General features: G+C 38.1%; 2 protein-coding genes across 3 annotated transcripts in view; one reads left to right on the top strand and one right to left on the bottom strand.

The window, feature by feature from the left end:
- Positions 1–1,138: 1,138 nt before the first annotated feature.
- Positions 1,139–2,045, top strand: gpha2 (glycoprotein hormone subunit alpha 2). The gene is made up of 3 exons (XM_053493850.1): positions 1,139–1,256; positions 1,572–1,756; positions 1,941–2,045. The coding sequence occupies exons 1-3, from the start codon at positions 1,139–1,141 to the stop codon at positions 2,043–2,045; spliced, it is 408 nt and encodes a 135-aa protein (XP_053349825.1).
- A 353-nt stretch (positions 2,046–2,398) lies between these two features.
- The window catches only part of ppp2r5b (protein phosphatase 2, regulatory subunit B', beta), a 28,703-nt gene continuing 6,140 nt past the window's right edge, over positions 2,399–24,961 (bottom strand). For both annotated transcript variants that reach the window (XM_053493774.1, XM_053493782.1), the window contains 12 exons: positions 18,436–18,632; positions 18,136–18,237; positions 16,593–16,685; positions 16,234–16,364; positions 15,397–15,456; positions 13,876–13,984; positions 7,598–7,651; positions 7,460–7,510; positions 7,251–7,370; positions 6,935–7,062; positions 5,774–5,875; positions 2,399–5,672 (listed from right to left, as the gene is read on the bottom strand). In XM_053493774.1, coding sequence (XP_053349749.1) covers positions 5,504–5,672; positions 5,774–5,875; positions 6,935–7,062; positions 7,251–7,370; positions 7,460–7,510; positions 7,598–7,651; positions 13,876–13,984; positions 15,397–15,456; positions 16,234–16,364; positions 16,593–16,685; positions 18,136–18,237; positions 18,436–18,632 — 1,316 coding nt within the window. In that variant the 3' untranslated portion in view covers positions 2,399–5,503. The remainder of the gene's footprint in view (positions 5,673–5,773; positions 5,876–6,934; positions 7,063–7,250; positions 7,371–7,459; positions 7,511–7,597; positions 7,652–13,875; positions 13,985–15,396; positions 15,457–16,233; positions 16,365–16,592; positions 16,686–18,135; positions 18,238–18,435; positions 18,633–24,961) is intronic.

Genomic DNA, 24,961 nt, shown 5'->3' with positions numbered 1-24,961 from the left:
TATGCATGAAAAATATTGTGTTAAATAGTTGTAAATAACAGTAGAAGAGATGGACATCATAAATTGATATACGGAATAGGACTTCATTTGATAAATTTACCATATGAACATTGGCAAAATAGGCAATGTTCATATGGTAAATGATATTGGAAAATAGCCATTACAAACATCTGTTTAATTTGAAAGAGATATACAAGAAAGAGTTTGGGCATAAAATTCCAATTTTTTTTTTCAAATTTTAGTACTTCTATATTTTCTTATTACAAAATGACCATTGACTGTAGTTCTAAAATACATAAAGTAACTGCTTTCTATACTTTGAAAACATGAAGACAAGCATTACTCAGCATGGTTTGTACCATGGCATTGTTTTAACAATCTTATGCAACATTTATTTCCATACAAACTTAATTTTTGTTAATTTTTGGCTGAGATCTTGTAGTAGTAACCGGAGGGTCAAGACATCACTTCTTAACCTGATGCCCCCATCGCTTTGCAATAGGGTCAGTCTGGACTCTTTAGATCACATGACCATTTTCTATTGCTCCAAAGTCCAATCTGTCTGTTCTATAGTAAATTAAATACTATTTTTAAAGTTGCCTATAAGAAAAATTAGTGGTTTTCTTATGGCCACAGAGATGCACATTATTGTCATATTGTGTGTGGAAAAGAACAATTTCCTCCATGTTAAATCTGTTAAACATAACTGTGATTTCTACTGTGAATCTTTTAAGATAAAAGTTTACCAAGTTTACAAAGTTTAAGTGATCTACGATCACAATTGTTCATGATTGCTTATCTCAATTCCAGTAAAATCTCCTCAGCTCTTTGCTTTTAACCCTTTTAAAACACAGTAACATCATTTTCATGAAAACAGAATTCCAACATGTTTGCTTAAGGAAACAGAACTACTTACTCCATTAGGCTTAAAAGAATTGTTGCCAGCTGAAACATACTAATCACTGCCATAAGCATCCAATCAAAGCTATTTGTTATTTAATTCCAAATGATGACTTTTTTTTAGGCAGCATGTAATTAACATAAAAAGGAATTTATCAATTACCTACATTAAGTTATACAGCATATAAATGCTGTATGCTTGGCTCTGACTTTTGGTCCTGTGCTCGACAGTTTTCCCATGGCTCAGCGTGTGACCCCTGATCGCCTTGTTCTTATGCTGCCGTTTGTACTTCTGGTGCTGTTGACTCCATTTAGCTGGAGTTCTAATGGAATAGGCCCAGGCTGCCACCTTTACCGTGAGCATACACAAACACTACCACACACTGAACCATACATTTCTTTTAAGACATCATTTAAGTGTGAGCTCTATAATTATCCATAGTTTTTGAGCTACATTCTCCAAAAACCCTATGCTTATAGTCAATATACAAGGTTATATATGCTTATAATCAATATACAAGGTTGTAATTCCTAGATTATAATCTTGTATGATCTTGATATTTCAAGCAAGGGGCATCATGATTAATCAATGGATTGTTGGCAAAATAAGAGATGATTCTACTGCCAAATTATTAATTTTCCCTTTCCCATTTCCTCTGTTATTCTCTCAGCAATTAACTTAACTATCAGGAGTGACCAGAGGGGGACGTGTCAAGGAACCCGTGTGGTGTATGCCTGTGTGGGTTACTGTGACTCCAGTGCATTTCCCTCTCGCTACTCTGTCCTTCTGGCATCTAACTTCACTCATAACATCACTTCAGTTTCTCGTTGCTGCACCATCAGTAAATCCATCAAGGTACTGAAATGCCACCTAGACACCAAGTGAAGCCAGTTATTGACTTAATCAGTGTTCTGTCTTCATAACAATTCCGCATTATGCTTACTGTACAGATCTGCAACCATTAATATCTATTAATAACTCTGATCATATCATGATATACCAGTATGTATGATATCCGATTGACGTTGTCTTTTCTCAGGTCCAAGTTCGTGTGGAATGCCCAGAACACCACCACCATGACAACTTTGAGGTTCTTACAGCGCAGGCCTGCCGTTGTCATATGTGCCACAAGACTCGTTACTAAGCCACCATAGTAACAACAGTTTAGCTTGTGTTACATCAACAATACTGCTGAGAGAGGGGGGGGGGGGGGGGGGGGAGAGAGAGAGAAGAAAGACATTGCTTTATATGTGCCAAAAATGCCAAAAGTGCACTTTAACTTTGTATGGAACTATAATGTGAAAGAAAATAGCCAAACTTGAATGCATTAATCTCTTCAATATTTTTTTTACATTTTGTAAATCCATTTTCAAGTCGTTTTTGAGAGGATGTAGTAAAATTCTTGCCAAAATAAAATATAGAATAAAGTAAATACCTGGTTTTGTGATCATTCACAATGTAAAGTCAATGAGGTGTTTTATAGCAAGAGTTTTATAAGAAAGTGGCCAGTCAAGTGATGTTGGTTCGACATACTGATAAAGATTTGTAACTCTTATTACACATAACATACAGTATTTGCACAGGATATACACAAACTAAAGTAGGGCTTCTTGTTAATTCTGTTAATTTAAAATATACAGTAAAATACATAAAATTGCATTTTTTTACACATATAAAGCAACAGACATACTAAAAACAGAAGTAGTAGAAGAAACTAGTAATAGTGCATACATAATAACTAACATAAGGGTTTACATTAGCTTATGTATGGCTTGTTATCTTTTTACTTTGTTTATAACCTTCCACTGGAGCTCGGGTGACCTGGGGGTCAGTAAAGCCGAGCCAGTGGTTGAGCCAGTAGAGGAGACTGCAAGAAGAAATGCACAATAGTAGCTGATATATTCAATGAACCAGCAACTGTAGAAAACAAAGATGCACATTTTGTAAACAGGCTACATTTCTGAATTAGGGTTAACATTTTTGGGGTTATTTTGAACATAAGAGAAACAGCACCTCTGTACAGAAATGATAAATGGCCTGCATTGTAAAGAGAAATCTTTAACATTTATGCTTGATAATGTTTAAACTTTTATTTCTTAAACACATCTGTATAGAACACATGAACCTACTGACTTATTGCAGCGCTGAGTGATGTTATCACAAAAGTGACAACCAAGAGTCTACTGATGAACTTAATTGAGAATCCTCCTTTTGACCATGAGTTTGTTAATAATTATGGCTCTGTTATGGTGATATGGATAACAGCAAAGATCTGAGAGGGCTTCCTTCTCCACATCTGTTTCTAAGCTTGCATTTTAGATCAGAGAATGATCTTTTGATGAATTTTGTCAGATTTCGCAACTGTGCCCACATAACTTTTGAGGCACATAAGCAGAGCTTGGACATTGCTGGTCTTCCTCTTTAGCACATGAATAGCAAACATGTCTGTCAGTTTGTTTTCTTGTATACAGGATAGACATTATAGACAGTCTACAGTGGATGTGGTACAGTATTTCCTCTCTAAATAGACAGAAAGCACATTAGAGTAGGAAATACCGCCCTCTTTTGGTCGCTAAAAGCAATTGCATTTTCTCTTTTTATGTCAACGCTTTGTTGAGAAATATGCAGCAAATATAATGAATTTTGTTGTGTGTAAATAGACAGAAAAGTAAAATTGGTGTCTTGTTAAGTGAGCAAACTGTTCACCAATGTTTCCTGACACCAGAATTGGTAATAAAATGAGGCCGCCATGTTGTTGTTTTTTTTCTTTCTTTCTGTTCTGTTTGTGCGTTTCGCGAATAACAAACACTCATTTCTCCACGTGAAGCACTTCAACAGGCATTTTCATGTTTATAGCCCATCTTTTATACATTCATATCCCAAAGCCGTTGGTCCCCCAAAAATACATTGCTATATTTAAACACAAAACATCGACCAAGAGGACAGTGCAATTCTAGCTGAAGTGATGCTACTTATGCTTACAGTTCGAGCTCACGTGTCGCCTTCTCGCTATTCTACTGAGTCCCTGACTGACTCTCTCACATCTAACCCTTCTCTTCGGAGGAAGTATGGATGAAATGAACTGCACCTTTTACAAAATCAATAACAAAATGAGCGATGATTTTTCTACACCTTTCTTGTTTTGTTTTTTGTTTTTTGTTGTTTTTTTTCTTCTTCTTTTTTTCAGAGGAAAGTTCTGGAATATGCTGGTATAGAACCAACATCCAACATGAGAAACATTAACAATCCATCTCAGTCCTTAGTACGCTTAAGCATACAGTCACTTCCAGTCCTGTCCATGAGACTTTTTGCTCCAAGATGGTCACAATATGAAATAAATATTAATAAATATCAACAGCCAAACCATTATACAAAAATAAAAATAAACAAAACAATCAACAAAATATCGACCCCCATCTTTAAAACTATGTGTAGTGAAATAGGCGGTATGGATCCCAAAGAAAACTGCTGACACACATTCAGAGTAGATGAGAATATTGCTAAAGTAATACATTTCGGATGTTTTTTTTTCCCCATTTCTTTTAAAGAAATCCCAGAAGAAAGAACGGACTAGTGTAATGTTTTTCTCTTCACATCAGAACAAGTTTAGTCTAGCAGCATACTTTTGTCATGTTTAAGAGGTGCTACACTAAAATACCCCCACCAACACTATAATTGGACATAGATATTATATTTTTATATATTTATATATGTATATATATAAAAACATCAGTCGAAGTAGCAATAGAAGTGTTACTTATAGAATAAGCTGTAATAAGAACATTATAACCATAACTTTTACAGAGTTATCTTCATCATAATTCTTCATAATCATCATCAGCATGTTGCTTCATCTTTTGGGAGAGTGTGTGAGTCCAATGGTGGACATGATGCCGGGATTGAGAGCGTTCCCGAGCGATATTAGACCCGTTCCAGAGTTTAACCGATGACTCTGTGTGTGTGTGTGTGTGTGTGTGTGTGTGAGTGTTTGCATTCATGTAACTGCACCCCATACCTATGTCCATGCATGTATCGTGTATCTTGTTTGTGCTGCATGTGTGTATCAGTATGTGTATGCATGTATACATTAGTGTCAGTAATAGGAAGAGAGAAACAGAAGGGAAGCGATGAAAGCGATAGATTGCGTAAGAAGCGTAAGATATGTATAGAGACAGAGGAAACGAATAAAAGACATGAAGAGTGAGAGGTACTTGTCTTTTCTTTCTGCATCATTTACATCTCACTTTAATGTATGTGAGTGTGAGAGTGGCTTGTATATCTACATATAGACAACCGGCTGTTGGTTTGTTCTGTCTGATTGTTCCAGCAATGTTGTCGGTATGATCTGTGTGTGTGTGTGTGTGTGAGTGTGTGTGTGAGTGTGTGTGTGTATTTATATGTAGTGTGCAGGAGTGTTTGTGTTTATGTTTTAAGAGGTGATGATAGGTTTCAGAGTAAAAACTGTCAGTAAAACAAAGTGTGTGTGTTATGTTCTTAATGTTTGTACATATTGGCTTGTGCATTTGTCTGTGTGTGTGCATGAATGTGTGTGTGTGTGTGTGTGTAAGTATGTGTGTGTGTGTGTGTGTGTGTGTGTGTGTTCTAGGTGGCATTGGCAGCGCTGCTCTCCGGCTCGTTCTTGCAGAGGTTCTCTCGCTCTTGCAGGTTCCTTTGGTTGCGACTTGCTTCGCCCAGACTCTGCAGCCTGCGCTCCTGCTGCTCCTCCAGCCCCTTCCACAGCTCGGCACGCTCCTTCTCCCTCTTTAGCTCTCTGAAGACGGGATAAAGTAAAGAAGGTCAATAATGAAGGAGAAGAATGTGTGAAAGTTACAGTGACACATGCTACCATAGTAGGAATCTCTGCAAACTTACTTCTGTTTCTCCACCTTGTATGAGGCTGTAAGGTCATCAAATAGTTTACTGTTCATCTCCATAAAGGTCTTCAAGACGTTGTAGATAAGTGACACGATAGTTCTGATGAAGAGAAGAAAAAACATCAAGTATAGCTCTCTATAATGACCCTAGACAAATGGCATAAATTACTGTTTTTGATCAGTCATTGATCAGTGAATTAAGGATCAGTTGATGTATTGTAATGTCTATTAGGACAGGGTGAATATGACCTGTGGTTATTTCTTCAGGTCCTTAATTGACATGACAGATTCAGACAGGACTCAAAACCCAGAGATAAACCAGTAATAATTACATTATTCCATCTACCCAATTTAAATCTAATCCAATCTAAAAAGGTCTAGGGTAAATAAATATTTTCTTTATGCCATTCGGCACATCCCTTGGAGATATATCCGTCATATCTGTGCCAGTTACTTTAGGGGTAGAGTTGCCAGCCTGACACTCGATTGTCGATCACACAAAATGGCCGATTTGGGAACGCCAATTAGCCTAATCTGCATGTCTTTGGACTATGGGAGGAAACCAGAGTACCCAGAGGAAACTCACCAAGCATGGAGAAAACATGCAAACTCCATGCAAAGCCGTACAAGGTGACAGTGCTAACCACTAAACCACCCTGCCGAAAGATGAATATATACATGCTAATGAATATTTATTGGGCGAATCAGTCAAAGACCATATGACATATGTCATGGAACATGATTATGCTAAATGCACACTATATTTTGTTTGTATTTCTAGTGAGCCAGCAGCGAGCAATAAGAAGGAATCTCAGGGTGGCATGCACACACTCTCTGAGCTAACTGCACCCAGAAAATTTAGAAAAAGATCACAAGTCAAGTGTTTAATGGTTATAAAACATATTTAAATAAAAAAGAAAGAAAAGTGCATGTCACAGCAGCAGAACCTGGAACTTTCCATTCTGGCAAAGCCACATAATCAGCAGTTTTCATATTCAGTGTACTGCTAAAAGATTTTGTATTTTAAGCACCATGGCATTGTATATGATCTGTAGTCCCCACTAATTACTAGAAATATTATTCCATCTACTAAATGCCAAACATAGGGTTTCTAAAAATGTTCCTGCTTAAAGTCAAGGTTACTGTTTGTGCTACTTACTGGTTCCAGTGCTCTTTGGAGACTCGGTAAAGCGTGCCAAAGACCAGAGGCAGGATGACCTGACAGTTCTCCTCGATCAGACTCAGAATATACTCATTATTCCAGAAATACAGAGCCCGCTCTGCAACCTGACACACACAAAAGCAGTGTTCAGAACAAGAACACTAGTAACACTTCAACTTTACCAGCTCTTAGCTCAGACTGCGACAGAATACAGAATGGATTGCCCCAGCTAGCTCCCAGCAAAATGTACGTAATGCCTGGTAGTTTGTAAATAATTCTGATCATGAGCAGGAGGATCGTACAAGGCTCAGACCTGGAAGTGGGGGCTGGAGATGCAGTTGGCGATCTGCTTAAAAAGTGGCTCCTGCACACGGATAAACTGTGACGGCTCGATCACATCCAGAATTTCCTCGATCTCCCCCAGGAACATCACCTACAACCAGTCCAGAATTGGACAGACATTGTCTATCATAATGTCCAGGGCCAAAACAATTACATCCTTCCAGGAATTAGCTTTCTCACCTCTTTCTGAGTGCAAGTTTTGGGCCAATATTTCAGCAAGCCTCTGATGATCTAAAAAGATATATAACACACAGATCTCAGTTAATGGTACAAATAGCCAAAAATGAAATGTGCATTGGCTCTGTTGTAGTGACTTACATATTCTGTAACAGTGGCATCTTTCTCCATGAACTGCACCACACAGTAGGCAAGCTGAGGAATGGAACAGACAGAAAGTACGATTTTTTTAAATATCTGCTCTCAGCTGTGATATTTTCTATTTCTTCAGTTTTACTAAAAAATCGTCCTTAATCAAGATTGTTTAAACCTTATTTTAAGGTGACATTCCACTGGTGTTTATTTACATACAGAGGTGTCAAGTAACAAAGTACAAATACTTATTTACCTTACTTAAGTAGAAATTTGGGGTATCTATACTTTACTGGAGTAATTATTTTTCAGCCGACTTTTTATTTCTACTCCTTACATTTTCACGCAATTATCTGTACTTTCTACTCCTTACATTTTAAAAATAGCCTCGTTACTCCTATTTTATTTCAGCTTGTCATTCAAAAACAAACAAACAAACAAAAACATCCGGATAAACTGCGCCACTCGGATGGAGCGAATTTGATTGTGGTTGGATGAGAAGTATAAACATACCATTCCGACACCCTATTGGTTGGTACGCGATCCATCGCAACTGCACATGACGGCACGTCACACACGTCACGTCCAGCTAGGACGTTTGAATAAAATAGCATTTTCGGTTGATAAGGTTGTGATAAGTAGACGAAGATGTCCGTGATAGAGACTCAAGATTTGAGCAAAATGTCACAACCAAGCACCAGCGAGGAACACATATATGGTTCTTTAATGTATTTGCATTGTACTAAAATGCATTCTTTTTTAATTGCCATATACAGTATCCCAAATCACTATGGCCGTTAAAAAATACAACAAAAAAACAACAACACATTTTTCTTTTCTGTTTTAATGAGGTGTTAGTGCTGTATATAGGCCCGTGGCACAGCCTTAGCTTTTATTCTTAATGCTTTTTCCCCCCTCACGTTACTTTTACTTATATCCTTTAAGTAGTTTTGAAACCAGTACTTTTACACTTTTACTTGAGTAAAAAGCTTGAATTGATCCTTCAACTTCTAAGGAAGTCTTTTTAAACCCTAGTATCTATACTTCTACATATATACAAATAAAAATTGGATGATAAATATCTTCCAGAACGTTTGACACAAAACCCTAAAGACTGTTTTGATGCATTTTAATATCCTGGCTGTTACTCCAGGTGTGATAGAAAAACAAATTTTTGCTACACTGCTGATGAAATTATTTTTGGGGATAGCAGGGGAAATCCAGGGTGTGAAAATGATGCTAAAAGTTCCCTCTCCCTACTACATCACACAGAGTCATTCATTAAAATACTCTAAAAATAGCTTTTTAGACAGAATTTTTTTTTTTTTAATAGGATTTTTTTTTCTGAGGCCCTCCTCGTAAACAAGCCTCACTGGCCAAATCTCAGCACCTGGACATGTAGAGTAATAATCTTGCTATCACAATGGAGATCCTAAAAAAATGTATTCACTCACTTACTCATCGTCTATCCTGCTTTATCCTGTATATACAGGATCGAGGGGGAGCCTGGAGCCTATCCCAGGAGACTTAGGGCAGGGTACATCACAGGGCACACACACACACACTGCGGGTAAGTTGGGAATGTAAATTAACCTACTGTAATCTGCATGTCTTTTGACTGTAGGAGGAAACTGGAGCACCCGGAGAAATCAAACCAGGACTCTGGAGGTGCAAAGCGACAGTGCTCACCACTAAGCTATCCCCCTTCAATTCAAATTAATTAAATTTCATGAATATAGCGCTTTTTACAATGGTCATTGTCGCAAAGCAGCTTTACAGAATCAAAATAAAATTAGGGAAATCAGTATGAAACCAGCAATCCGACAATATGCATAACTCAAATCACCCAAAATAAATGCTTAAATACCTGATTACATGTGATAGGTCACTTTGTATAACACTGCGCCCTTGGCATCTTTGAAACAATGGGGTGTCTTTCTTTATTTGTCTTCCCTATACAGTATCTGGCAGCTTTCATGCGATCACGATAATTAATAGAAATTACTACATTGAGAAAATAATTATGAGGCGTTGTTGTTTTTTCGTTTCAGATTCTCAGACCCTAACAAAGAATCTGCGTGAATCCATCCATTGTTCTTGTTTTCTTTTCACCATTTGACACCCTGCAGACATTGGTTTATGTATTTCCATTGCCTTTCTGTCATAGCAAGGTTCCGTGTTAGATGTAAGAACAGTGATGGTGTCTCCGATGAACTGATGTCATGTAGACTGTTTCTCTTGAGGGCGACAAAGAGCTTTTGAACAGTATAATTAACCCTCCTGCTGCTCCTCCTGGTCCCTGAGTCAGGCTCTCTTGCTACTTTCCCTACCCTTTTTTTCTACACAAACTTAAATAATTCATGCTGTAATTACAAAATCAATCTTGTCTACTTCATTTATCTACCTTCTTACTTTTTTCCCTTACCTTCATCTTTTCTCTGCAGAGTATTATTTGACTGTGTGTGTGTGTGTGTGGTTAATTGCATGTGTGGCGTGCACCTTCCCACGGACCAAATGGAGCTTGCAGATAGTGTGTGGAGTTCGAGTGGTCTCAACATATACCTTTTTTAAAGTAGTTATTTTTAAGCTATTCTTTCTTTTTTGGTAAAAGGTAATATTGTTTATTTTTTTACTATTTAAAACAGGCATTTGGATTTGTATAATTCTTTTTACAGATAAAGAAGTTGTGCGTCTGCACTGTTGCATGAACACAGAAGTGAAAAATGATGAAACTCAGGGGGGAAATGTAACTAACCACCTTTTTTTTACTGTATTGCTCCAATATTGGAAAGTTATGTTCTGTTAGGACAGATTTGGTAAGACGTTTAGTTGTAGACTATAATATTTGTAGTTGTAAATTTGCATTATACAGCTGTATGTTTAAAACATTTATCAACTGATTTCAAAAACTTCTAAAATTTAGTTTCAACTCATTCTTTGTTAGTACAAAGAAACGTCTTGCATATAGTGGATAGAAATGAGCTTGATAAAAAAAAAAGCTGGAATATTTTTGAAGTGGTTAGTCATTTTTGGAAAGTACCTTTTCTTGTGTTTGGTCTCTATTTACATCCTCGATGTTTAAGAATGCATAAGTCTAGGAATAATAAGTCTATCGCACAAGTCTATCTTTTTAGCAAGAGATGTTTTATTTTTGTAATTTGTGTAATTGATTTGTGTAGTTTATTTGTGTAATTGGCATAAATATCATATAATGAATATATATTCCCGCTTGGGCTTCTTCCACTTCTCAGGGGCATAAAATCGGCTCATTCAACCCTCAAGTTACTGCCATAGTTTTTACACTGAATGCCCTTCCTGCAACAACCCGCCCATTTCTCCAGGCTTATAACTCTGGAACTGAGGATGCCCTGACATCTCAGTGACTGGGTATTATATTATTATATATGGGCATAGGGTTAAGGCATATAGCTGCCTAAGGGTGCCAATAAGTGACAACCCAACAGTGGCAGTGCTTGAATCCCAGACCCTCCGATCAGCAACCCAGAGCCTCAACCACCTGCGCCACCACTGCCCCTTGTTTATGATCTCATTATTTGCTACTGAAAAAGAACACATCTTGTGATTCCTGTTCACATCTGGAAAACTGACAGGGACATTACACGAGGCTGTCACTCTGAGCTGTAATGTTAGTAAAGACAAGCTCAGTGAGCGAAAGGCCAGTGCAGTAAGCTCAAATCTGCCATGGAGCAACAGAAACTTGTTCAGTTATTGACCAGACCAGCTGTAATTCCTACCCATATATCACTCACTCACTCACTCACTCACTCACTCACTCATCTTCTATCCCGGTTTATCCTGTATTCAGGGTAATTTTGAGGACCTGGAGCCTATCCCAGGAGGCTTAGGGCACAAGACGGGGTACACCCTGGACAGGGTACCAATCAATTGCAGGGCACCTACCTATCTATATATATTTTACATAATAATAATCCTTCCCATAATAAGTTGTTTTCCCGATACGTTCAGTTTAAAAGCTTAAGCATTGTTTATTTGCAGGTTACTGATAAAAACCTTTGTTCTCATACTCTCACTTTACTCTAAACAGAACCACCATCATGTAATTAAATGACTTACTGTACATACTAGTTAATGGAGTGAGTTTTTGTTACAGAACCTATTTGATAAGTTTATCTCTGAACTTACACTGTCAAAAGTGTCCTTTGTTTCATGGCTTTGTTGATGGTGATGTTAATAGTGATGAAGTTGCTAATAATCATGAATCATTAAGGTTTCTTTTACGCATGTGCCTACACCTATAGATGGCTGCTAAGTTCCGGAGAGACCAACATGTTTTAGTAGATTATGTTGGATAAATAAGTGGTACATTAGGTACACTGTACAACTGCTCTTTAAAGCGAATGTCTATTTAGATGATGAGCATCAGAACGAGGTTGAAAGGTGATTTATGTCACTTTGAACGTGGCATGGTTGTTGCTGCCAGACAGTCTGGTCTGAGTATTTCCGAAACTGCTGATCTACTGGGATTTTTCCACACAATGACCTGTAGGATTTCCAGCGAATGGTCTGAAAAAATTCCAGCGAATGTGCCAGAGGTCAGAGGAAAATGGCGAGACTGGTTTAAACTGATGGAAAGGCAACTGAATCTACTGTAAACTTAATCTTGTTAAAACTAAGGTATAATAAAATAATATAAAGTGTGTCACTGAATGCACAACACATCAAACCTTGAATTAGATGGCCTAAAGCAGCGGAAGACCAGACCAATTGCTACTCCTGTTAGCTAAGCATAGGAAACTAAGGCTACAATTCCCATGGGGTCACAAAAATACAAAATTGTAAAAACATTTCGGTCTGATGAGTCTTGATTTCTGCAGCCACATTCGGATGTTCGGGTCAGAAGTTGGCGTAAACAACATGAAAGCATGGATTCATCCTGCCTTGTATCAACGGCTCATGCTGGTGATGGTGGTGTAATGGTTTGAGGATATTTTCTTGGCAGGCTTTGGGCCTCTTAGTACCAACTGATCATGGTTTATATACCACAGCCTCCCTGAGTATTGCACAATAACACGCCTCATCCTAAAGTTAAAATCTCAAAGTGTTTTTTTGAAAATGAAAATGTGTTCACTGTCCTCAAATGGCCTAAACAGTCACCAGATCTCAAGCCAACAGAGCAGCTTTGGAATGTGGTGGAACAGGAGACTCGCATCATGGATGTGCGGCCAACAAATCTGCAGCAACTGTCTGATGCTATCATGCCAATATGAGAATGAAAATCTCTGAGGAATGTTTCCAGCACTTTGTTGGATCTACGGCACAAAGAATTAAGGCAGTTCTGAAGTCGATAAGGGGTTTTAACAAGATGTAGAAGTGTAAGTGCACATAATGACAAACACACGGGATTCAACTCCTCATCCATATTTCTCTTACAGGGAATCCACAGACGGTCCGAGCATACAGTCTTCAGCACCCCACTGTGGTACTTAATGGTGCCCTGTGTGTATGTGTGTGTGTGTGTGTGTGTGAGAGAGAGAGAGAGTGAAAGAGAGAGTGTCCTGACTAGGTAAACCAGAAGAAGACAGAACCACCATGTCTTGTCAGGACAGACAGGATGATCCTCACATAATAATGTTTTAAATAAAAGCGACATGCTGTTTTTTTTCTAAACTGAAAGGTAAAATCCATTTCTTTGTGGTTACTGAGGTTTGCGAGTCATGGTTTCAAGTTAGAATTTGGTATAGAAAGCCTATGCAGTACATACAGTAGATTCTGTATATATTATATTTAACAGATGCATATGGTCCTATGTCACAAAAAACAAATGCATGTCCTTGCATCACGTCACACTCTTGCTGTTGTGTTGGGCTTCGTTACAAAAAGATTTATTTTTTATAAATACTTATCTAATCCATTGACTAAATACACTACCTCTTCAGTAAGCAACAGTGCAGTGGAAACTCTGTAATGATGTCCTGTAGCTATTATTAGCTCACTAGCTATGTTATGGGATTACTGGAAAGCAGCGAGTCTTGGCAACATTATGTTAGTTGATATTGACCTTTCCTCTGTATAATGATGACGAGTTCTTCCTCCTCTGGATGATACATGCTGGGATCCTTTACCCATAGGGATGTAAAATAGGGTTATCGAGAATACTTGTATCTTCCGGTGAAAACGAAATCAGCACTTTTGTGGAAAGTACCTAACTCTAAGGTGTTTGTGTGTGTGTGTGTGTGTGTGTCTATGTGTGTGCCTGTGCTCGCATGGGCAATTGTAAGAGGCATATGTGTGTGTGTACTACTAACCTGTGCATGAAAGATGGACAGAGATTTGGCAGTGTGTAAGGGGATCAGGACCCTCACCAGGAATTGTTTGTGCTCTGACTTCAGAGGCAGAGCAAAGCCATTAATGATACTAAAAGAGGAGAGGAGAAGGAAAGAAAAGAGAAAAAAAAGGAGAAGGAAAAGGTTGGTACAGAACGAGAAAGGTAAAGTGGAAAGGTGCAGTAAAGAAAGGAGAAATGTGGGGGTAAGAAGCAGCAAAAAGAGGAAATGACAGAACAGAACCAAAAGACAGCAGACATAGAGAAGTGAGAGGAGGCAGAGGGAGGGAGATCAAACAGGATTAGTATCAGTAGACCTGATGATGCTCTGTACACACATATTTCTCCACGCTTCTGTTTAACAGCTAAGTCTCAACAACCCCCACTCGACAACGCATCTCCTCTTCAGACGCTCATCTCCTACAGAGACGTATATACATCGTCTTCTATGATAAGCTCCATTTTCTTTTCTCCTTTTTTACTGCATTTTTCTTTCATTTCTCCACTTGATAATAAAAAAGCGCCGCAGGCATTCTTTACCCTTGTTTACTTCATTTTTACTAGGCTCCTTTTGCTCTCTTTTAGCTCTCTCCGCCATTCATATTCCTCCCACTCAGTGCTCTCATTCCCAACGCCAACATTTCCTTTGAGCGAGGAGGACACGACGAGTGACAGAATGCCTACTGTCAATCTTTTCCTTGTCTTTCGTTCTCGTTTTTTCTTTCTGTTTTGCTCAGACGCTGTTGCTCTGTTATCAGAGCGAAAAGTGTGGGTGGCGGTAAAAATAGCACAGGCATCAACCTGAATGCAGCCCTCCATCCCTAGCCCCTCTCTGACTCATCCTCTAACTCTCCTACTTCTCTATCCATCTTCTCCCTCTCATCTTTAACTCTGTCAAAAAAAAACAACAACAAAAAAAAAACGCTTTGTTTTGGTTTTCCCGGTACGCTTTGAAAAAAATAATACAAAAATGTTGTGTTTGCAATGAGACAAATTGTAGGAGAATGACACCGTAGACCCAAAACATGGCTCTAAATTGCAGGGTAGCTCATATTGCAGAAAAGAACCACAAATAGTAAAGTGCTGTGAGGTGGAATGCAGAGAGCACTAATGTTTAAACCCCTGCTAAGGGTCTGACTCACTGGCCCACACACTGCTCAAAGCAGCACTCAAGCAATTACCAGCATCCTTGGATTAGTTACTGCCACGCTTCAGATATGCTTAAAATTATATCTTGCTCCCATAGGATACTGATACTGTATAATTTTTTAAAAGATGCTATATTTAGTCCTGCCCACAAGCACTGAATGAGTACCGACTTTGCTTTCTGAGGCAAAAGGCATTCAAATCAATGATGTCTCTCGTTTTAAGGTTCGAATCATTTGTAAACAAGTGATTTAGCAAATCAGAAACTGAATAACAGGGAGTGTGAGAGCACCGCGGAGAGGCTGTAAGCATTTACAAACATGACATTTTATCCTATACAGCAGTTGTAAAAATGTACCTTCCCAAAATCTCCAGCAGTTCAGCCACTCCATTGAAGTGTTCAGTTTCATAAATGAACCTGTACAGTTGGGAAACAGATTTTATGAGAATCATGAGAATTATTGGTATATCATTGGAATTTACTGTATATGTGTAAAAAATTTAAAATGTAAACATAATGAGACTTTACATGACGTAAATATTTGGATGTCTGACCATGACACCCATATGTGTTTGTTGGGCATGGCATTAATATGAGAGATGTTCAAGTCAAACAGGGACTTTTGCTTGTTCAGAATAAAAGAACACTAAATGTTTTAAGAGTAAAAACTCCTTAATTTCTCTATATAATCCCCAACTACACTAATGCAATAATCCCAGTGTTTGACTAGTGCTTGAAAACCATCAAGGTAGACAGTTTCCCCAGTACGCCAGAGCCATGATCGGACTGGCTGCGTCACATCTGAAACGCTGGCCTCCCAGGAACTCCATTAATGGCAGGTGGAAATGGCTTGGAATGAGGTCAGGAATGACATCACTGTTCTATGTGAAGTCTGTTGTAAATGTCAGTTGGTTTTACGACCTTCATTCACGGCTTTTTACTGGGCTTTGGTATTCTATTCTATTCTATTCTATTCTATTCCAGATGTTCGTTTGATGATGACATGTGACATATGGGTGTCATTTTCAGGCATCCACATACTTTTGGCCGTATACTGTATTTCATCTATGACCTGATAGATATTATGGTTATCTAATTTGTTTAAAGAAGAATGTGTTTTAACTATATTTCAATTGAGATAATGACTTGCTCATTATAGTCCAGTAACACAAGGTAAGCCTGTGTGTCTTTTACCTGAGGAAGATGTTGTTGATCTGTTTACGGATGTATGCCCTGAGGCCGAGCAGTTTGCCATAGACACGATGCAGTATGGTCTTCAGATATTCTCTTTCTCGGGGGTCCTCACTATCAAACAGCTCCAGCAACTTGGAACACAACAGTAAACCCAAATAACACATCTCACATGCATACAGACCACTTGCAACTGATATAAATGACCTCATTAAAAGCAAAAACAAGCAGCTATACTGAGGACAAAAACCCACTATGGATTACATACCTGATGGACACACTCAGTCATTATGACAGAAATATACGCTATCTACAAACCCGTACACACAGTTTCTTTTATATTTCACTTTAAAACACTGTACCTGTAGAACGAATTTCTGATCCACATAACGTTTGGCCATGGAAGGTTGGAAATCAGGACTCTCCAAGAAGCGTAAAAAGAACTCATACACCAACTAGATAAAAGAAGATATTGCAGTTTAGAAAAAGACCTGATATAACCACAGTATTACTGCTCTTACTCTTATCTACACTAACATTACTGCTGTTTGTTCTCAGCCTTTCTGGTAAGTGTGTGAAAATAAGGTTTGAATAACGACGGATGGTGTTGGCCAAGGTTTTGTATCCAAAATCTTTTGCTAATGAAATTCGACGATTAAATAAGGGGCAGAGGTTGAAGGCCACACTGCTTTATTCAAAATTTGCTGTTTTAAAGCTCCAACTCACAGACCACAACCGATTGTGCAGTTTAGTAGTAACTTTGTAGTAAAACACTCATATAAAATGTACAGGCAGTATAGTAGAATCTTTACATTTCATAATCATGAACTACTGTAGTGTACGGTATATCCACACAAAAAAGGAAGCTTAACTGTCTATTGTACCAGCATTATATGAAATATAAATGTATATAATATAAACACTATTTAATAAAATATTCTATAATATATCCCAATAAATTAAATGATGATGATTATTATTATTGTTTTTGTTGCTGTTTTTGTTGTTGTTGTTATTATTATTATTATTATTATTATTATTGATGTTGTTGTTGTTTATTAGATTTATTTCCAAATATTTAAATAAATATTAAATATTTTACTCGAAAATCTATAAAGAATATTATCTAATAATGTGGTCATCCTTAACTGAAATCACATTGTCTCCCATTATCATACCTCCCTGCCACACTTAAATTTTTACAAGCTTAAATATACACATTAAAAATACTTCTCTCCATTGGCACAAGGATATATGAACTTCATCAAATGTGTAAATTAGACGGAGCCTATCCTTTCATTTAATCACGCACTTTTTAGCATTTCAGAACTCTCACTCCAAAGCTAATAAAGCAACGCCAGTTAATGATTTAATCAGCAAGAAAAACACTTAGGTGTTCTTTTGCTGACTGAAACCTGGCAACGGCCAGGAGTCTGTTTACCTTTTAGCATGCTGACTCCCCTAGGGTATAATTGCATATTTAAACTCTGTTTGAAAGAGGAAGTCTGGCTGCTAATTTTCAGGTAAATCCACAGTAAATATAAATGCATCTTTTAGTGTGCTGATGGGTGACGAATCCACTTTGACTATATCATGTTGTTATTGATTTACAGTACCTAAAGTTGGCTTTTTACATATGTTGATCTCCAATTCTAGGTAAAATTCTGTTGCTGTAATGTAAATTGCTTTCTTTCTCACTTTTAATCTGTCCTGATATCATGGTTTCACATTATCATAATGTAATGTCCATCATGTCCATTATGAACCAGGCTCTTCCCCGTAATTCACTCCAGAGCTTCAAGAAAGGGAGGTCACTAACCATAAGTAAAGGCTATTGAACCTGGGATAGAATCCAAACAAAACAAATAGACTGGGCTGTAGACCGAGTGTATCGCTAGTGTGCACCTGTAAATGGGGCCAGGAGGCCTCCAGTGTAGGTTCATCCTCCTCCGGATCAAACTCTGGGTTCTCGCTGGGCGGCAAAGTACGGAAGATGTTTACTGAGATCTAGAAATATGGGTGGAGCAAGTTCAAGTTTAATAAATGACCGAAATCCCAACACAGGTAAATTATCCAACATCGCCTGCACACTTGAAATTCACAAAAACATGCAACGAAAACCACAATAACTGTTTTTTACACATTTAAATCTCAATCACAATCTAAGTATTAGTCTTATAATTCATTCTGCCGTGTGATTCTTACCATCTTGATTGCCTCAGGATAGAGGGGCTCAATGAGGATGCCACGGCTGGTGGCCACGCTCTCCACCAGCTCATTCAGTGCCGCACGCTTGATCTCTTTCCCCTTTAGGTCAGCTACACAGTCCAGAAAGTCAAAGAGCACACAGCACTGCTGCAGCTTCTTACAAAACAGATCATGCAGCTCCGCCACTGGGGCCTCTAAAAGATAGACGAAGAAGAAGAGATTAAATGTTTATATAACTAATATCATAAGGTGCAGAGAAAAAAAAAGTAGGTAAATTAAGAACAAATGAAAACAAACCATACAGGGCTCCTGTGTGGTACAACAGAAAAGCAGGCACGCTTTTGTCAGACTATTGTGAGTTCATAACCAGATGATACCACAGCCAACCTTGGCCAAAAGCCAAGAGAGCAAAAACTGTTCATGCTTAATGGGGGAGAGTAGTGGCATACTGTTTCCTCTCTCTCGGTCACTAGGCATCTGTGTACTAATTTATGAGAAAAAAAGCACTTTTCTCCCAGTGTTATACTCCGACCAGTGTGAGCACCAGTTTGAAAAGATGCAACTGTATCACATTTCTCAGGAGTGCCATATGTCGTAGATGTTGTATAATGGCCGGTAGGCGGGAACTATACACATTTGACAGCAAAGTAATGGAATAAGGAGAAACACAGAACCTGCCAATCAATCGAGTATAAAATGTCCATACCAATTAAAATGATCCAAACGCTGCACAGGTCTAGGGGACCATAAAGGTGCCATATAGAAGGAGCATTCAGGATAAAACTTGTGCCAAGGGTGCTGACTGGATGGTCCACCGTGGAGACCCCTCAACAGGAGCAGCCAAGAGACTAACAACATACTGTATGGTGTCATCCCAAAAGTTGTATTCACCTTACATAACGAATTTAGACTAGAGACTCCTTCCATAACTGTTAAATAAACATTTGCTCACAGAAAACAATCAATGATATACTTAATAGATATGTAAACTTATATAACCTCAGCATTTACAGAATCAACCTTAACATCCATAGACATGGTCAATGTGTGTGCGCATGTATGTGAGACAGAAAGAGGGAGAGGAAAAGAGAGAGGGAAATGAGAGTGCATGACTCTGCTAGAGACAAGAGCAGAATTCTCCAGGGGAATAATGAGAGAAAGAAGAGATGGGCAAAGAGAGAAGAGAAAGGAGAAAGGCTAGGTCTTACACACCACCTCCACCACCACCACCCCAAAAAAGCTAAATGTTTCACATACAAAAGTAAATACATATCATTAATGATGCATGCTTCACAAAATTCTCCTGCAAACTCTAATCATTCAGCGTTTATCATTCATGGCCAGGGATGCCTTAATGGTGAAGCCTCTCTGCAACACGGCTGGCCAGCACTGAATTAAACACCCACTAATATCCTCAACTCAAAGCTGGAGCTAAATATAGTGCAGCCAATGAGCAAGGCAGAGGAGGAGGAGAGAGAGAGAGAGAGAGAGAGAGAGAGAGAAGGGAGAATAAAATGAAGGAGAAGGCTGTGGGGTGGAGAGAGCAACAGGGATGATGTCATCCCTTTACCAGGCCTCTCATAGACCTTTCTCTTCTACCTCTTTCCCCACCCACCCTCCCTCCATCACTTCCTCTAGGTACATCTTCTTTTCTCTCTCTCTTTCTCTTTCTCTCTCTCTTGTTAAATAACAGTGAAAGTGTTTGGGTGGCTGCTGAGCTGTTGCTCTATTTTCAGGGCTGCCGAACCCACCTCGTTGCTTACGGGTTTAAAAAAAAAAAAAAAGTGCCGAAGTTTTTCCTGTTTTAGCCATTTTAGTCATAAACTGGGGCATTAAAACTATTTTATTTTAAATGAAAGAAGATGCATGTTAACCTATTTTGCAGTAAAATTATTTTATTTTCATCATGATTTATTCTATTCAAAAACTTGCAAGTGTAAACATAAATATATTTTATATTTAAATTATGTAATGAAATATGAGGAAAAAGAACACTACAAACCCAAATGAACAAGATTTACAGGAGGCTTGTTTATGCACATACTGTAAATCTATGCCGGATGTGAACTTAATGTTCTTAAACTCTTTTTTTTGCCAAACATTTATACACTAAAATTTCCTTACAAAAAAACAAAACAAAAAAAGAAATCCTGGTTGTGACTCATCCCAGTGGGTACAGGTACTGTAGGACTGCAAGATGACTTCAGGGCCATACGAACTGGAGGCATTTGGGGGATATATTCAAGACTAAAAATGTTAACACTGCAGATATCTTCAGAAGTCCTCATCACTATGGCGTCTTCATGGATTAATAAATAATATCTTACTTTCATGAAGACCAGGAGTTTGTTTACTCTCATGAAGGAGTCATGGTCTGAAATGAGAAGCAGCTTTTCTGTATTGTAAGTATTTTTCGCTAGACATCTCTTTACTGCCTTAGAATCAATTCACCAACAATTCTCTCTCTCTCTCGCACCATTCTTCTGCCCATTCCCTCTTTCTCACTCATCCCCCTTATTGATCAGAGAAGGTTTGAAAGAGCAAACCTTCTGTCTGCCAGTAACCCTACACCATTCTGTCCAGCTGGCTTTATATGGACACGCAAACGCAGACACACACATACAAACATGCACAATGAGCTTTATAGTTTCTTTACAGCTTTTATCAGTGTCACTTCAAAGCACCCGATTAGGAGGAACTAATATTTAACAGGATTTGCCTTGAAACAAGAAGTTCTGACTCTATGACTCTATTCAGCAGTCAAGACTGAAGTGCAAGTTCTGAGTGCGTGATTGTGAAAGAACGCTCTGCTTCAGGCTACAGAGCCTATTTAGAGAAACACGCTCACTCACGAGGAGAAGCCAAGTCGCTGCTGCAGTCTAGCTGGAAATAATAACAGTGATACCAATACACACGGAGCCTAATTCAATCTGATCCCTGTTAAAAGACGATTACTGGCTTGATATTTCTATTTCGTTGTCATATAAAACCAGTGGTTTATTATGTTAACTGTCTTTCGCTTGATCTGTCTGATCACTGATTTAACGCATCTGGCTCAAAACTGTAGGTGTCTTCATTTGTCATGTGTGTGTACAAAATAGATGGATGTAATTATCCATCTGTAGTGACAGAGCAAAAGGAAGAAATATATTAGTGTAGCGCATATTACATGAAGCTCTGTTGTAATGAAATGTTATGCATTCATCTAAAAAATGATTCATTTGTAGAGGATGTACAGTACGGTACAAGTCAAATTTGTTGATAAAAGCACACGAATTTTAATAAAACCTTTTTCATTACTAAACCACATATGGAATTAAAATATTATTTTACAACCAAGATTGCAAATTTATTTTCTTAATCAATACCATTATGACCTGTTGACAACTGACCCCAGTATCGCTTGGATGTAAGATATTCTCTATTTTAAACCTTAGCATTTTACTACAGAACAACTGAAATACATACATAAATAAATTATTACATTTATAACATATAAAGAATTTTATATTTTGACATACAAAAATATATAATAATCAGCAGATAATCTAGAACTACTGTAGGTGCAAAGTGAACTGTGAACTAAAACACAGGTAAGTCAAATTGAGCGGCCTTTTCTAATTGAGCAGATGTTGTTTAACTATCAGGGATACTACACTGCCCGGGATGCAAAGAAAACATCTAAGGAGATTGATGAAATTCCTGGAATTATGTTTAATATGGAAGAAAAGATGGTACTTGGTAACATTTCAATGAAAGTAAGTGCACTGTCATAGACACAATGTGAGTGGCAGTGTTATGTGATGAGAACTCATTATGTAAAAGAGCACTAAAGAGCTGTGTAGCCAAAAGAAAACCACATGTTAGTGAGGCTAATCAGAAAAAAAGTTTGCTAGGAAGCATAAAGATCCAGAGTGACAGATGTGTCAGGATAAAAAAGGGAAGCGCATGAAGTGATACACCCATCATGCATAGGGGCCACAGTACTGTACAAGCCTCTGCAGGCAGTGTTATGATCTGGTCTGGGGTTGCATCAGTTGGTCAGGACTCAACTCAGCAACGTTATTTTGCAATAAATTTAGGTCAGCCGATTACCTGAATGCACTGAATCACCAGATTATTCCATGAATGGAGGTTTCTTTCCTGATGCCACAGGCATGTCCCAGAACTGAAATTGTGTAAGAGTGCTTCTGGGAACATGATGAATCATTTTTGCATATAAATTAGCCACCACATTATGTGCCATAATCAAAGCTAAATGGGGTTGACCAAAGTATTAGAATGTACGGAATTTTTTTTTTTTTTTTTTGACTGGGCAGTATTCATGAATGATGTTGTTGTTAGTCTTTGGGCAGTGTTTATGAATAGTAAGGCTATTTTATGTAACCTTATTATCTATATACATAGCTTAGCAGATTCTACTTCCTTTTGTTCTTGACTGCCATTGACTACATTAAAAAGCTAATGTAATGGATTTAAAGATGCTATATACACAGTATATATATATATATATATATATATATATATATATATATATATATATAGCATCTTTACTTCTTTTGATTTGAACTAATCATTTTATTGTTTTTATCTAATCACACCATTATCGTGGGTGCCAGTAATTCTACTCTTTAATAATATTAGTATTGTTTGAATCAGTGTGAAGCAGCATTGGCCCTGCAGACAGAGCGTAACCAATCTTATAATTTTAAAGTGAAGTCAAAATGAATTTTTCCACCTTACCCTGATAAAATTCATTGATGGACGTGATCAATGTCCAAATCGGTTGGGACATGTATATCTGTGACAGGCACTTTAAACATTTCCGTGATGCAACATAAAGTCATTAGCTATGCACAATACATGCTTTACAGGCTATGGAAATACTTTGGACTATTCATCACCTTCCTTTGACACTGTGCTGCCACAGCATGGACTAAAGTAAGCAGCTGAAATAGCCACTGACAAAAAAATCACCTGGAAAGCAAAAGATTAGCTCCTTTACTTTGGCAGTAAAAGCAATTTCCAGAGGGCTGGGCTGCTCCATCCCATGATAGAGGCAGTAGTAGTGTCTGTACTTCAGAAACTTTAAAGACTAGAGCAGTCTGATCAGAGGGTAAAATAAAATACCCTAGCATACACAAACTAGCTGGAACAAAAGATTCAGAATGGTCTACCCCATTATCACCTCATTAGTACTATTGCCTAAAAAAACTTTGTTCATAACACCATTCCGTATCAAGCCCAAAAATAAACAAACTGACATGGTGGTTTGCAAATTCATGATGCACTGGCAAGTGTAAATGTATTTTAGGCAGATATTTGGCACACAGGCCCACATAGCATTAAATGATTGACTCCTTCTGTCTGAGGTTCAAACAAAACACATGGAGTAACAGATTGCCTTTAGGCACTCATGTGTACCGGCATATTATTCCCACAGAGCTGGGTTTTAAACCTGCTACCACCGAGGCAGGTAGCTACCCAAGAGGCAGCACAATGACCAAGTCTCTAAACCATGATTAGTGAATGTGCCAGGAGATCTTGGCATCCGTTCTGAAATGACACGGCCATCCAGGGCAATGGATCCCCTTCTGCAACTGAAACTGGAGATTTTCACAATGTCCGCTCAATACAGGTCACAGTTTTACTCTTGGTTATTGCCAAACAGAGGGGTCCTCCCACAAAGGTACAATACCCTACCCAACTAGATAAATAGGCAACAGTTATATAAGGAGCCTGACGTGAAAGGCTGAGAAGGTTCTTCTGAAGAATTTTTAAATTCCAATTGAAAAAGGAAGCAGAATCTGCGCAATTCTAGATCTAAACAGTCTGATTAGCTGATGTGTATGTGTACATTTTCCACAAACAATTCCACCTCTTTCACATCAGAAAAGTGAGACACCAATCCGTGGCAGTCCCAACAGGAAGAGAGAACTCCTGATCTTGCATGTGGTACTTCTAGGATTACACAGACTGCAAAAAGAGTCATTTGTCACCTGGGCAGACTTACAGTAGCAGTTCATAGACATGAAACTTAATTCGTGTGCCATGCAAGCCTTTGTGACAAGAGCTATCTTAGCAGTGACTTACTTTTTTGTCCTTTTTCCATATTTGCAAGCCTATTAGATTTTCCTCCTTGTATAACCTCAAATAACTGGCTTATTGCTGAAAATTGTTGGTGAAGCATGGCTCAGTTTACTGTTTTAGGAAGACACTAAAACGGCACATTTGGAGAAGGAGTGAAATAAATGGAGTCTGAGGTACAAAAATGCCTTATCTGAGGAGTATTTTAACTGGAGCATTAACAGACACACATTTAGGGAGTCCTGTGTTAAAGAAACAGTAAAATATGGGAGCTATAATTAGTTGCCACACACCATGCATTTGTCAGTATTGTTAACAAAAGCATGTGCACCCAACCCTGTGGCAATGGTTGAGTGTGAGACTCCTACTTTTTATTCCTGGAAAAAAAGGAAACAGTAGCAAAATATGTGGTATCAGTCACCAAGGGTGACAAAAT

Source organism: Clarias gariepinus, chromosome 1, assembly GCF_024256425.1.
Source record: "Clarias gariepinus isolate MV-2021 ecotype Netherlands chromosome 1, CGAR_prim_01v2, whole genome shotgun sequence".
NCBI lineage: Eukaryota > Metazoa > Chordata > Actinopteri > Siluriformes > Clariidae > Clarias > Clarias gariepinus.
This window is presented reverse-complemented; position numbering and strand designations above follow the sequence as displayed.

Excerpts from the sequence above, each read along its gene's own strand:
- gpha2 (XM_053493850.1), top strand. The coding sequence starts at position 1,139 with ATGGCTCAGCGTGTGACCCCTGATCGCCTTGTTCTTATGCTGCCGTTT. Across the intron at positions 1,257-1,571 it reads CCCAGGCTGCCACCTTTACC|CAATTAACTTAACTATCAGG; the intron begins GTGAGCATACAC and ends TTATTCTCTCAG. Across the intron at positions 1,757-1,940 it reads CCATCAGTAAATCCATCAAG|GTCCAAGTTCGTGTGGAATG; the intron begins GTACTGAAATGC and ends GTCTTTTCTCAG.